The sequence below is a fragment of the Diadema antillarum genome, unplaced genomic scaffold (assembly GCF_040938485.1).
Source record: "Diadema antillarum isolate AM-2024a unplaced genomic scaffold, OU_Dant_1.0 scf00000036, whole genome shotgun sequence".
NCBI lineage: Eukaryota > Metazoa > Echinodermata > Echinoidea > Diadematoida > Diadematidae > Diadema > Diadema antillarum.
This window is the reverse complement of record NW_027270925.1, coordinates 3,085,004-3,100,515: the sequence shown is the minus strand read 5'-3', so window position 1 is coordinate 3,100,515 and position 15,512 is coordinate 3,085,004. Positions and strand designations below refer to the sequence as shown.

General features: G+C 38.8%; 1 protein-coding gene across 1 annotated transcript in view; it reads left to right on the top strand.

Moving 5' to 3' along the window:
* The window catches only part of LOC139745268 (G protein-coupled receptor 137Ba-like), a 33,615-nt gene extending 18,378 nt beyond the window's left edge, over positions 1 to 15,237 (top strand). Inside the window, exons 2-7 of the mRNA XM_071655671.1 lie at positions 2,913 to 3,422; positions 6,816 to 7,100; positions 10,263 to 10,403; positions 13,227 to 13,352; positions 14,108 to 14,229; positions 14,826 to 15,237. Of these exons, the coding sequence (XP_071511772.1) occupies positions 3,006 to 3,422; positions 6,816 to 7,100; positions 10,263 to 10,403; positions 13,227 to 13,352; positions 14,108 to 14,229; positions 14,826 to 15,012 (1,278 nt within the window). The 5' untranslated portion in view covers positions 2,913 to 3,005 and the 3' untranslated portion in view covers positions 15,013 to 15,237. The remainder of the gene's footprint in view (positions 1 to 2,912; positions 3,423 to 6,815; positions 7,101 to 10,262; positions 10,404 to 13,226; positions 13,353 to 14,107; positions 14,230 to 14,825) is intronic.
* The last annotated feature ends 275 nt before the right edge of the window (positions 15,238 to 15,512 follow it).

Below are 15,512 nucleotides of genomic sequence, written 5' to 3'. Positions count from 1 at the left end.
GTAATACATCATGCTTGTTTTTACATAGTATGAAACTACTGTTCATACAATTGTACTGTTCATGTACAGTACAATAAATGCTTTGAATCAGACGACTATGTACAAGAGTGTACGTACACATACATGTACATGTAGCTCCACTGTTTTGTTTGTTGGATATCACTTTCTTTGGTTAAAGTCAAATTGTTCACTGAGTAGAGCTTCACGTGATAGAAGCAGCTTTTCAAATTTTATGTGTACACAGCTTACACATAATGACTAGACACTGCTTTTTTGTATAATGGGTAGATTCCAGTGACTGAATACTACTTGAATTGTGCCAGTTGAGTTACATGTACATTGTACAATGTACCCGCAAATATTGTTCAACTTCATGAGTCACCACAGCCAAGAGCTTTCTCCCGGGAAGTGGTTGGGTCTGCACCTCTTCCACGCTTTCAACTCTTTTAGACCAGTTTGTGTTGTAATTGATATTTATAATTAGTTTACAGCACTGCTGATACAAGTCTGAATCTGGTTTTCAATATCTACAACATGACTGATTAAATATGAATATCTAGCAATATCAAAACAGATGAATGTTTTCTTCACATTGACTAGACATTCGATCAAACTGTCATGTGTGAATCTTCCTGGATATTCAATCAAACTTTCGTGTGTGATTCTTCCTGTGGTGAAGGAAGTGTGGGTATGTGGAGTGTTATAACCACAAGCTGAGTAGAACAAGTTACCATTTAAAATATAGGAATGTCCTTGACAAGGATTTTCCTCTGCTTACATTTTGTAGTAACTCCACCTCATAATAGATGAAAAACTCTGGTGCACATGGCATGAAGATTGGACTGGTAGTGGTACGATGATCGGATCAATGTGCAGTACCAATGGGTCGCTGTATTGTTACCACTCAGTAGAAAGGGAGCATGCTGGTGTACAGTCATAAACGCATTATTTAGATACTGCACAGCGATGTAGGGTCAGCAAAATTTCTCATCACTGAAATAAGAATGTCATAGACTTGCCTTACACTGTGTTTGTAACTTCTCTCCCATGAATAAATCTGAGTGGATGTTGCATAGGGGCTCTCGAGTATAAGCCCAGTAATGAGTAAACATTTACATCATGCAGCTGGTCTTTTCAGTGTTATCCATTCAGTAGATGAATAGAGGTGCTTTATCAATAAAAGTTCAATCAAATTTATATAGGAGTTACATGAATAAGTAGAAAACATTGATACAGCATTTTAATGTATTTGTTTTTGTCTACTTTTTCCTTTGGGGAGGGGGTGGGTGGACTTGCAGGGTTGAGGTTGCAGGTGGGAGTTCAAGCCTAATTTCATGAAGTCCTCTCTCTGAAAATACATGTATGCCCGTTAATGGTTTCATCGGGTATGTACAAGACCTCATGCCTTTTAAAAGGTTTTTATTATATAATTAAAGGTAATTAATACAGAGAAGATTTGAGTAGATTTGTATGAGAGACATTGGTAGGGCAAGTGTAGAATACATGTTGATAGAGCCTGTTATTTGTCTCTGAAAAACTGGATACTTGTGACAAGAAAGGTATGAAATTGAAATAAAAAGATCCTGTTGACTTCACTAATTTTTTTTCCCCCAGCTTTAAGTCAGTTAACAGTGATGAGTCATCACCTCTAGGTCACAGAATCCCAGTTTGTTTGCTCTGTATGGAGCTGAAAGCAGTGGTTTTCTACTAGTCTGTCAGGCTGGACTTTTAAACATTACTAAACTAGTGGACAGGAGCACAGATTGTCAGTGCTACTAATAGTTGCGGCTATCCATCATTCATTTTGAACCTGCAGTACTGTACCAGCATGGCTGGTTTTGCTGTCATTGGCATACCGGTAGTCACTCATCTGGTATTTTTCCACTTGACTTAGGTGTGGTGTCTACGTGTATGTAGCCAGAATTGCAGAGACTTTTTTTTTTTTACATTCTTACATTTTTCCCCTTTCTGTGAAGAAATATGCAAATATTAGACAAGATTTTTGGAGCAGAATTAAAGCCCCTAAACAATGTCTCAAAAATCTACAGCACTGAACAGTAAACAATATTTTCCACAGCATGTTGAGTACTTGTGGTATTGTACGCGTTAGACAGCTTTGTAGCGGAAAGATTGAAAGATTTGTGTCTGTAAGGGATGGTCTCATTGTGGGAAGCATTCACTATAGTTCCTTAATTTAAAAAAAAAAAGAGAGAAATACATAGATGCTGATTGATTTTAGCAAGAATCTTCCTGAGGGGCAGGGACATTCATTCATTCATCTTTTATTGGTCTATGATGGGACATAAAAATGTTGTTTCCATTGACATTACAATTGTACTATAATCATGACAATACAAACACATCGTGCATCCCAGTTACATGTACATCTCAATGAAAGATACAATGAACACAAACAGCACTCTACAAATCTATTACACAACCATAAATACATAGAATATATTATTTCTTTAACCCTGTGTAGCCCAAACTACTTTGACCCTTCCCAGGCCCCAGAATTTTGAGTTTGCAAGCTAATGATATGCAGAGTGAGATTGTATTTAACTGTGGGGATCTTTTTGCAGGGCTACTAACTAAAAGGGCTTAAACACTGTAAATTTCACACATCATCTCTCTATCTGGCAGATACTCCTCAAGAATGATGCATTGTAGAGATAGTTGACAGTCGGTTAATGTCATATCATTAGTTTGAATTTATCTTAAAACTGAGATGAGCATCATACCCCCTCCCACTTGTTTTATTACACATGTACATTCAACACAAACCTATGCTTGTGTGTTTGTAGTTTTTCCTGTGGTGTAAATGTCTGTACGGCAGAAAACAATATCTAAATGTGTATACTCATAAAGCACTTTGTGGTTTATCTTTTATTGACATAGTATTTTTATATCAGATCAAATTGACAGGATGGATCGAAAGGTCAGTCTAGGACCGTGAAGCAAGTGCTGTAAAGTTTGGCGGCAGAACTTTGTATCCAATAAATATAATGCAAGCCAGGGAGTCATTTATGGCTGCACTGCCGATGGACCGCCCACCGCCGTCGGGGCCCGGGTGGGTGTCTCCTTTGCCCGTCACAACGCGTGCCATGCAGCCCATCATCGAAGCCGACCTCGAGCGCTCCCTGGCGATCACCTTCATCATCCTGTACGGGCTGCTCTTTGTCATCATCTACGTGCAGCTCTTCCTGATCTTGTACTATGGCCACAAGCGCTTCAGCTACCAGACCGTCTTTCTCTTCCTGTGCCTCTTCTGGTCGGCGCTGCGAACGACTCTCTTCTCGTTCTACATCCTGAACGCGGGCGAGGTGGACGAGCTGTGCTTTGTCCTCTACTGGCTCCTGCTGGGGTTCCCCGTGTGCTTGCAGTTCACAAGCCTGTGTCTTCTCATCCTATACTTTGCACAGGTGAGTGCTATTGTGCATAGTTGCATGCTTAGGTGTACAACCACAAATTGTCATAAAGTCGTAAAGTCTCCAAAACAGACCTTCTGTCATTTTCGCATTTGCTCAAGGAAAAGATATGATTTCACTAGACTGTGGGTATCGATGTCATATACATATAACTCAAGGTTTACACTTCCTCAGGTAGATGCTATCTTGGCTCTCTTGATCGATGTGAAGGTTTCACTTCCAGAAGCACTTTTGAGACTATGAAATAAACAAAGTTAAGAATCAATCCAATTAGTCTTCAGTGGCACCTTAGAAATCGGTACTGAGATTTTGGTGTCTGGTACCTCCAAAGCCAAGCAAACTAAAGTTGTATACAGAACTCATTTCCATTACAGATGTCAAGACACACAACCCTGTCAGAGTTTATACCATCTTGACTCCAATAAACATGTGACTGAAAGATGACACTAAACCCAGCCTCTTATAAACAACTGATATTACCACAGCAGTGGTGTTTATAAACACTGGCACTGCCAAGAGTGAGTGGAGACCATGCCTGAACTCTGGCTAGAAGCAGGGAGCAATTGCTTCAGCAAAAATCTGTCTGACAATTGGCACCTCCACGATTGAGATACACAACGTACCTATGAAGGGACCCAGCGGATGAGATCATAGTTTATATTTCCTATAATGATTGCGAAATAGATCATCTATATTGAAGACCAAAAATGAATTCTTTAGGGGATATTGCATGGGGTTTATCCCTTTTTTCTATTGAAACAGATATGTCAATGTGAGTGAAATCAAGAGTATGCATAGCTATTGACATATTATTTGTCATCACAATGTATAAATTGAAACCAAACTCACATTTAAGTTTTGGCGTTGAAGCTTCACTGTGCAAATGACTCCAGACTTTTGCCCCTGGTTTTGTTCTTGAGACTTTATATAGAGCAACTGACCTGGTGATGCGTTTTCTTTTGTTTCGCTTGTGTGTGCACATGTATTACAATTGTATATGTTTTTCTTTTTAAAGAAACTTGTGGGTACATAATTAGGCATGATCTTTCATTCTCAGTTTTCTATCATATCCTGGCTAAATGGATAACATTGACTGACCTACACATTGTATGTGCCTCTGTTTTTCTCGATGACATATTTCCTGCATTCAATTCATGTGGCTGAATGACAATTCCGATACTAAGCAGGACCTGCAGAACTGGTTTATACTCTTGCCTGTACGAGTTATTAAAAAAAAAATACACACCCGGAAAAACTTGGCCCCAGGAGTGTTTCCACATTGGGGGATGGGGATGGGGGGGTAGGACAGGGCAGGAGCATTGATCCTTGACCCGACCATCACCACTCCCCCACCCACCCCCCCCCCCCCCCCCCCCAATCAACACACCCAGGTACTCACACCAGTACCAGTCACACACTAGAAACATCCCATGGTCCCTGTCTACAATGTAGATTGCACAAGAAGCTACATTGTACATGTTGATTGCAACTGCAAAGCAAACATGCTCAAGTTTTTGTTTGTTTTGAATCTTCATGTAAAGCTGTACATTTATTGAATATATGTAGAGGTATCATAGATATGTTTTCTACCTTTCATCAGTGAGTTTATTGATATCTCATCAGCTGGACTTTGCACTGTATACACAAGTGTGTTTACTTCCCAGTGCAGAAATTTTATTTTGCTCTGTACATGTACAATGTACGATGTACAAGTGAGACTTTAAAGCTGCCTCAAATAATGGGGTTATTGACCAACAGGTTCAAGTAAAGTTTGTGCATTTTTAAATGATTTTTAGATATCTGCCTACCCCTGTGCCACACTGTTGGAGCCACTTTTAGTCTTGAACTTACATGTAGATTATATCTTCTGTATTCAATGAAAAGCAAAAACAAATACCGGTAGAATGAATACAACAAAGTGAACTGATGATTAGAATTATGAAATGAGGGCATAATCTAGATGGCATTTTGTTCCTCACCTTGTATGATATGCTGTACCTTATGTGCCTCTGTCATGAAACACTGGTAAAGACATAATGTTTAACTTTATATTTTGTATTTTTATGCATTCACATAGTCAATAGTTTTTTTTATACTTTGATGTCAAAGCGATGTGGTTTGTGTCATTTCGTATATGAGACAAATGATGATTTTAAAAAGGGTATTACTCCTCTCGAAAATAAAAGAGTGAAAGTCAATTGTTTGTGGTCAGAGTCAAAGTATCAAGTGAACTCTCAATGTGAATAAATGTTACACTATACAACCGTGTACAAAAATGTATGTACTGTACGAGAGATTGCTTAATGACTCGTGATTTGATTAAGCATATCATGATTGCCAAGAAGATTTGATAGATGTCAGTGCTGCACTTCTAATATTTTAAGTTTCAAGTCTCAGGTTTATTTCACATCTTTTGAAAAATACAGCAACAGCAAAATACAACATATAACAATATACATGTGAAAAGAATACAAGATATCTTATAACATATCATATAGAATCATAACACAATATTTACATTATATATCTTATTTCAGTCACCATCTTGTGTATTGTGTGCAGGGAAGGTTATACGTACAATGTATGTATTTCAGAAGTTTCATTTGTACTCAAATCTGAATCTACTGCCTCTGTTTTGCTGTCAGGATGGCAGAACAAATTGTTATCTGTTGGTTGTCGTGAGAAACGTATTTGTGCAAATAAGCCTCCATTCAGAGTAGCTTCGAATTTGAAATATAATACATGTGACTATACATTGTGGATTTAAAGTATTTAAATCTTGTAGTATTACATTGCACTTCAGGAACTTTGTTTCTGTCGATCCTTTCAACGACACCACACACATGGCTCCAGGTTTCCTGTTTGCACTTACCAAAGCTTAGACATTGAAGAATTGGTCTGTTTGTTTTTTTGTTACATAAAGATGTTCTCTTTTACTAGGCCATATATAAGATCACGAGGTGAGACTGCCAAGTCAGAAAGATATGCTTGTGTTATAATTGCATCGCCAATGATTATTTTTCATTCTGTGTGTGCCCAAAATGTTGCTTGGGGTCCAAATTGTCATGTAGTGAATGAGATTTGATTTGGCATAATGTGTAGATGTCAGGAAAAAAAAATAGAGAGTAAGATTTTAACAAAAGCAGGAAAAAACTAACAAACATGCCAATTTGAAAGGAAAACAGGAACTTTCATTTTCTAACACGTGTTGCCAATTTATAAATCCATTATTGTATTGTCAGCTGATTTTGATGGTGCAAGGAGCACAAGAAAGTGCATCTGACAGACCAGATCTTTGAATATTTGAATATTTTACTTTGAAGTCTCATGCCTGTCAAATGTCACTGTCCTTGATTTCTTTCCCCTCCCCCTTCACCCGCCCTTCAGGTCATTTTAAAAGCACGCATACGGTATGAGCCGGACCAGCACCACCGTCGCTACAAGTGGCGGCTGCGCCTGGCGATAGTCCTCCTCCCGCTGATCTTCACCCTCATCAACCTCATCTCGGGCATCCTCATCAAGGTCCTCTCCTCGGAGGAAGGCAAGCACGCGACCCTGACGACGCGGGTCATCCTCAACGAGGGCCTCTTCCTGTTCGCGGCCATCTGGCTCTCCGTCTGCATCTGGAAGATCACCCACATGACGTCGGCCAACATCCTCCTTGAGGCGAGGGTAGGTACAAGTGTCTGGGTGCCCTTTGACAGGCAGATAACATTATGGGCAAGTCCTGCCATGCAAAATGGACAAGCCTCAATAGTCCTACCATGCACCTTATGAGCAGAATAAGGTAGCAGCATAGGCTACATCGTAGGCTAGTCATGAGAGTCCTACCATGCACCTTAATGAGCAGAATAACTTAACACCCTACTAACATCTTAGGCTAGTCTCAAGAGTCCTACCATGGACCGTAATGAGCAGAATAAGGTAGCATCGTAGGCTAGTCTCAAGAGTCCTACCATGTACCTCAATGAGCAGAATAAGGTAGCATCGTAGGCTAGTCTCAAGAGTCCTACCTTGCACCATAATCAGAAGAATAAGGTAGCATCATAGGCTAGTCTCAAGAGTCCTACCTTGCACCTTAATCAGGAGAATAAGGTAGCATCGTAGGCTAGTCTCAAGAGTCCTACCATGCACCTCATGAGCAGAATAAGGTAGCATCGTAGGCTAGTTTCAAGAGTCCTACCATGCACAGTAATGAGCAGAATAAGGTAGCATCGTAGGCTACATCGCAGGCTAGTCATGAGAGTCCTACCATGCACCGTAATGAGCAGAATAAGGTAACATCATAGTAACATCTTAGGCTAGTCTCGAGTCCTACCATGGACCGTAATGAGCAGAATAAGGTAGCATCGTAGGCTACATCGTAGGCTTGTCATGAGAGTCCTACCATGCACCGTAATGAGCAGAATAAGGTAACATTGTAGGCTAGTCTCAAGAGTCCTACCATGCACCTCAATGAACAGAATAAGGTAACATCATAGGCAAGTCTCAAAGAGTCCTTTAATCAGGAGAATTAAGTAACATCATGGTAAGCCTCTATAGTCCTACTATGCACCTTAATAAGCAAAATAAGGTAACATAATGAGCAAGTCTTAGTAGTCCTACCATGCACCTTAATCAGCAGAATAAAGTAACATCATAGGCTAGTCTCAATAGTCCTACCATGCACCTTAATGTTCAGAATAAGGTAACATAATGAGCCAGTCTTAATAGTCATACTATATATACCTTAATGAGCAGACCAAAAAAGTACATAGCTCTACTTAGTTTCTGTTTCGTTTGATGCTGTTACAAGTTTATCACCGTGTAATGAATTGCTACGAGTTATCACCAATTTTCATGTCATCCTAGACAACCAAGGGTAAATGAGATTGTACTAATTACTGTTGTAATTTTAATTCACACTGCATCAGCCAAGAGTTTGGTTTCGTATGTGGAGGAACTATGTACTCCACTTCCTCAGCTTTCATAAGACTGATGATAACATGTAGGCCTCAATGAGGGTACGTGATGGACGGTTAAGACAGTCTCAAACTAGCTATTGCAATTTACTTTCTTCTATACTGGGTTGTCACACGTCACATTCATCAGTACATTTGGGAGGCCGTCCATAAATTACAAAAAAGTGCCCACTTCCTTGTACAATATCATGTACATTGTATGTAATACATACTAACTGCATGAATGGTACATGCAACTACATTTGCATTCCCTCACTTCCTATCCCATCAAAAATGTGTCATATTTTCCATTTTGACTTATTCAACCTCTGTGATGGCCATTGCAGATTTATTCATATAGTTAACCAAGTTTTAACTGTGTAAAGCTTTGCCATGCATAAAAAGTTCCAGAGTGCCAACAAAAGCCGTGAATGTGGAATATTTACATTCATGTACCATGTACTTCCAGGAAGAGGCACAGGAATAACGTCATTGATCAAAACACTTCTTGGAATCTAACACTTTCCAGAAATTATTGATATGAAGTGGTGAACGTGCATCGTTTTTCCTAGTACAAGTGTATGATGGCCTCTCATTGCCACAAATTGCATCATCATTTTTAGTATGTTCAGATGTATATTACGAGTTTCTAGTATGACAAAGCAAAAAGCAAGACAAGACAAGCACAGTCAAGGAATCTGTTCTGAGGATGCAACTGAATCCATGTTCTATTGATTGAGAGGGAATGCTGGTGCTTCTTTTTTTTTTCTTTCTTTCCTTTTGATTTAAAGGCATAATTTACAATTCGCAGATGAAACAAAAACCCAGCATTAGTGCTTTGAAATAGTTCTAAAATGTGAGTTGGGGATAGAAACAACCGCTGTAAAAAAATTGAATCCGTATAATCGATGTTAAGTATTGTTAAATGCATAAAATGTGAACAATGGTTATGATAAAAATGTTTCCAGACTAAACCATCTACAGTTATGGTTTAATGAGAAAAATACTGATATCTCCTTATATTTTAGGCTTTATTGCGAAAATATTATATAGTAGGATGTTTTGTGATAAACAGACCTACACATATGCATCAAATGTGATATCTGGAACATTTTTCAAATCACTGCTCCCAAAGGTAAACAGTACCTTTTAATAGTTAGATAGATATAATGATATTCATATTCATGTTGTCATTCCTGTACCCCAAAGGATGTTACAGGTATGATTTTGACAGGTTGTAACGAGACCTACATGTATGGCACTGTCAGCTATAACATTTGTCATTGTGCTGAGAGGGTTTAATGTCTATTTAGCGGTCGAGATCTATAAACTTTAGTTTAAAACATGAATGGAAAGCCACATACTTTGGCAGAATGGAGTGGTTATGAGAGAAAGTGGAGGTATTCCCGTTGACTATGCACGGTAGTCAAATTACTGTGGCTGAAGTTGTTTGCATGTACCGTAGCAATCTAATATTCAGATATTTGCAGAGTGTTAGAAATTATGAGACTCATTCTTGGGATTTGCATTTGTGATTTAAACTACAAAAAGGATAAATTAGTCAGCTTGAAATGCACAGAAGGAGTCATTCATGTGGTCACTTGTGGCACACTGGAACTGCCTAAATCACTTCCGATGTCACTGCAAAGTTAGTATGATTGCAAGCAGTATTTTACTCTTGCCTTGCCCACAAAGGAAGAGTAGAGCTAATTCAGTTGTGTCCAACCCACAAGGGATGAATGTAAAATAGCTTTTCTCCACTGTCTTCATTTCATCCCATCTTCTGACTTTTGCCTTTAAGTTCAACTGATGCGGAACACACCTCCATCTCAATTTTTGTGTGAGTTTTTCATGTTTGTTTTACTTATTGTTTCTCTGTCTATCCGTATTGCAGGGGACGACTGTGGGTCAAGCGTGTGTTGCGTGTGTGGTCATCATACTGCTCTACGTCAGTAGAACGGTCTATAACATCATTGCTGTCTCGTGGGTCCGGTGCCCGTCCTTCGGCTACACGTGGATGAATGTGAACGACCAGGTCAGTAGTTGGAGCTTGTTGCCGTGTCACTGTTCTAAATGTGCTCATTTTCTGGAGCCATCCTCCTGTTGTAAATACTGCGGGAATCATGATGAACTTGGGGAGATTCTCTTCCATGTGCATTCCATCAAAATCTCAGTGAATTTCAAGCATGTAGTATGCTTGCAAGAACAACTAGTTCTTCGTGCTCTTGGCATACTGTGTGGATGTAAAGCCTGCAAGAATCCACAAACAGAACATGCAAGATAGCAGTCAGAATTATTGCACCTTCAGATGCACATGATGCAAGTCAACAAATAATATCAGATGTCACATGACAGAACCTCATGAATATTCACGCTATTGAATTCACACTCCATATCTGGCAAATAGCTTAGTACTCATAAGAAATTAAACATCGCAAGGTATTTTACAGGTTGTCATATATATATGTATATAATTTTGTCCCCACATTTGAGGAGATGTTTGAAATCTTACAGTATTTGACAGCAGGAGTGAATGCTGTGTACCTACATTTGTAGTTTTCCATGACACATAACCTTTCAGGCAACTTGTAGGTCATTGTTATTTCTCCTGGGTTAGAACTTGTTAGTTTGGGGTTTTTTTGGTGGAAACAGAATAATTTCGGTCAGCTGTGATCTTGTTACAAAATATGACTGGGGTGAAACATGTGATAGGAGTGAGTTGCAGGTTGGAATATGTGTGTTGTGAAGGAGTGAATGGTGAGGGGGCCCAGCTCTGGGGCCTGGGCTTTGCAGTGTCAAACGTTCAGTTTCAAGTTACACTTGAACATATCAAATGTTTGGTGACTTTCTACACATCGAAATCCAATACGGGAGATTTAGGCTTCTTTTTTTTTCTTTCTTTCTTTTTTTTTTTTTTTTAACTGTATTGATGGATTTTTGTTCTTTTAGTGGTGTGGGAGTTTTTTTCTCAGTTTGATATGTTTGCGGTCTGGGATGAGGAAGCTTTTTTTCAGCTCATTTCCTGTTGATGTGAGATATCTAAAAGAAATCAGGGTGTTATTTATAGAGTCATAGAACCCCTGGTTGTCTCTCTGTAGGTTATTTGTTCCCTGTTCGGGACACATGTGGTAAACCTGTTGTTTGGCTGCACACGCTTCCTGTAGTCTATCAGGTTTTCCTCTCCCGCTGAGTCAGTGGAAGGGATGAGCGAATGTTTTTTTTTGTGATGGATGAAATGTGGCGTAAATTCGGGAAGTTGTCCGTTTATTCTTGTAAAAGAAAAATAAGTGGTGGCAATTGGAGTAGTGACATTGTGGTTACTGATTGATTTTATAAAATTAAATACTTTTTTTTTTACATAGTCACTGCATTTCTTGGAAATTTGATTTACATTTGATGACCAGAAGGTGAAAAAAAGTATCAATTTTTTGTTGAGTCATGTGACTGTTGAATGGCACAGATTCAAAGTATTATTGATTCTTTCTTCCAATATGTCATGTCAGACAGAGTATTTCGTCCAGTGGCAAGTATGTCTAGTTTTAGAATCTGTCCCAAATGGTAATGCCAGGTCTCTCTTTGAAGCTGCTTCCTACAAGTTGTTCAAAATGAAAGAAATGAAAGGAAAACAAAAATGTATATTTTACAGGGATTTTATAGTTTTGGTTGAGACTTAACTTCAGGTTTTTATCATTTTTTGGTGAGATAGTGAGAAACCTCTTATGAAATATGAAAGAGCATGTAATTCCAAGAGGGATTCAATGTTTATTTTGATGAAAATTGGTTTTGAAATGGCCGAGATATCCAAAACAGAGTGATCCTAATAAAGTGTGGGACCCACATTTTATTACGATCGTTTTGTTTTACTTTGTTTTTGGATGATTCAGCTATTCCAAGCCCGATTTTTATCAAATAAACTTTGAATTCCTCTTAAAATAGTATGCTCTGTACTATTTCATAAGTGTTTTCTTGGTATCTCACAAAAAAGCAAACGCCCAATTTTCATCTCCACCAATATTGTACCATCCTTTTAAGAGGAAAGGCTTCCTGAAATATATGACTCCCTGTTTCACCCATGGCTGGACTCATTCAAGCATGTTTGTAACTGTTAGAAAACAAAATTAGTAGATGTTGCACAATTTCCGCAATGCCTCCTTATGAAAATATTGTGCAACACTGAGATGAAAGTAAAAGCTTTTGAAGACAGTCAGTGCAAGAACAAAACTTGACTACCGGGTAGCTGAAATGCTTCTTGTTTTAGAAAGGAAGTGAAACAAAATCAGAACTTGATTTTACAGTGTATTGTTCAATAAACTTTATTCTTACTACTGCACAAGCAGTTAATTTATTTTATCATTTTTATTTCACTTTTTATTTTAGAAAATTGGCTGATATTCACAAAGTCAACAACTCATGAAAATATAGCCTTTTGTTGCAGAAATACTCTGTTTGTTCTCTCCAAGATTGGAAATCACTGAATTAAAAGAAAAAAAATGATATTCATTTCTTATTACATCACCTTGGTTCTTTATTTACAAGACTTTAATCCCTTTTCAGAAGTGTTGTACAAGTCCCAATTCATGAAATATATTTGTGGAATTTAAGGCACACACAGTACTTCAGAGGATTTGGTCTTTAGATTTTCGTACTCCCCCCCCCCCCCCCCCCCCACAAGTATGTATGCAGACTACATAATCTGTGATTTAGGACATTTCTTATTAATTTCCAGAATACATTTTGTTACCAAAACTAGACCTGAGTTTCAAACATGATGAGAAGTAAAGTTTCTATTCTTTTTTTGTCTTGTATTGTCTGGAAGGTTTTTTTTTTTTATTTCCTTCTGTCTTTTCCCAACTTGCAGGCTGATCTGATTAAACTCAAGGGGGATCACTTTGTGGCATTTGGTGTAGTTCTCTTCGTCTGGGAATTCTTACCGACATTTATTTTGGTCATATTCTTCCGCGTCAAGAGATTTGCATCGAGAGTGGTGAGAAATAATAATTTCAATATCTAAATAAAGTGGCTGGTACCAACAGATATCATTACTGTGAGAATAGACAAGTTTACTAACATAATTCAAATTGTGTGCATTCCTTTGAAATGTGAGTTATTCCTGACAACTGGAAACTTTGCAGAGATGTGCGGGTCAGAGCAGCAACTAATGTAGTGTATATTCTGGACTCTTTTCATGGTCTATGTATTCAAGCTGCTACACCTCTACGTGTCAAGTCGCTGAATGGCTTGATCCCAAGAAGTGGAGTGAAAAGAGAGAGGTCAAAAGTTCACTCACTTCTTATTCAGGTATACCCTCCCGCAAAATTCAGAGGAGAAAATAAGAAGAAAAGATGATTCAGTGTGCAGTAAGTCAGGTGCATTGCTACGGCATATGTCAGTGCATAAATCAGCTGTTGGTAGGCATACTGACATTACCATAAAAAACAGCACCCAGAACCAAGCAGATCTATGGCATTAGTAACACAGAAATTCGAGGATATTGATTATATTCTCAGACACGTGTCTTTTTTTAGTGATTAATTTCTCTGTTTGAGTTACTGTGAGGTTTGTGTGTGTGTGATACCAGCTAACCAAGTCATGGTCAGTTTCCTTGTTCTGTGTCAACAAAATCAGGTTTATGAACAGGAAGTTGGAAAGATATAACCATATGATGTTGAAAGTGAAAACTGTGTTCCAGCCTTATGAGAGATCCAGAAACAATTACATATTACCCATTCACCCTTGCAGAATGTGCCGGAGGTGAAGCCTGGAGCTAAAACGCCATCCAAAGCCTACTTCTTTGACAACCCAAATCGTTACAACAGCGATGACGACTTGACCAAGACATTTAGTACTAACGACACAAGGCAGTAAGTCCAACTCTGTTATACTATACACTTCTGTAGGGTTTTCAGCAACAACAGCAAAGATAATCCAGGAAAAAAAAAATAGCCATTAGATGTTACCATCCAAGTTATCTCGCACAAAGGAAGAGAATCAGAAACCAAGCTGAATGGAGGTAGACAATAATCTCACTCAAAAAAAAAATGTAAGCTGAGGCAGCATTGATGTGCAGAAAGCATTTAATAAGCAAACTGTCTCATAAGCTAGCTAATGCTCAAGAAGCTCTTTAAAAAAAATAAGATTTACAGGGAATCTATGAGAGATAATGCTGGTACTCTGAATTTAGAAAGTAGGATATTCCATGGAGTGCATAAGCACAGTAGTTTAAAAGCAGATAGAGGTGTATGTTACCTCACAATTACATATCTGTAAGAAGTGTGCCTAATGGGCAACTCTCTAATGAAAAAGCTCTACCCGCACTCATACTAGGTAAGCAGTTAAATAATGCTGTGTCAAAAGAATAAGAGTTGATACTCAAGTTCCATGCATGACCATAATTCTATATGCACGCCACATTTCTTGAAATGTCACTCTTTATTTTTTATTCTTGTTAATCCAGCAGTAGCTCGATCAACGACATTTCGTCGCTGACCAACACCCCCCAGAGCGTGCCCAGGATGGGCTATGGGGCATTGATCCGTAGCAGCAGCTACTCAGGCCAGCAGCACCCCATGCCAGGAACTACCCCTCCTCTCCTCTTCTCCAGCAACACCTCGTACTCGGGATACGGCAGCATAAATTATGACTGATCCCTGATTGCGAGTGGCTCTTGACGCAGTAGCCATATTTATGACTGACCGCTGATGCAGCCAGTAACGTGAGACAAGAGCTGCAAAGTGACCAGGGCCAAGGAGGGAGGAGATCGGGCATCGTCCGTGATGCAGAACAGTGCCAAAAGTACCAACCTTGTCATCCTTTATGTCAGACACTACAGCAGCGTTGCTATGGCAACGGATGACAGTATTCATCCACAGTGGGAGTAGTAAGTAAGTGCCAAGTCCAAAGTGATGAGGTGAAGTTTATTCTTTAGTAGAAAAACCATTGTAAATGATTCCACTGCAGATTTGATATATATGGTAACAGAAGAATTATCAAGAAATTGTTACAAGTATTTCACGACTTTCTGAATGCACATGATGTTTTGTGTAATGTTGCACCAACACCTCTGCGAGGTGAACTATTAACTTTTTAATATTTCTTTTGGTCCTAGAGACAAGAGTTTCACCACAAAGTTTTGACAGTGCAGTTG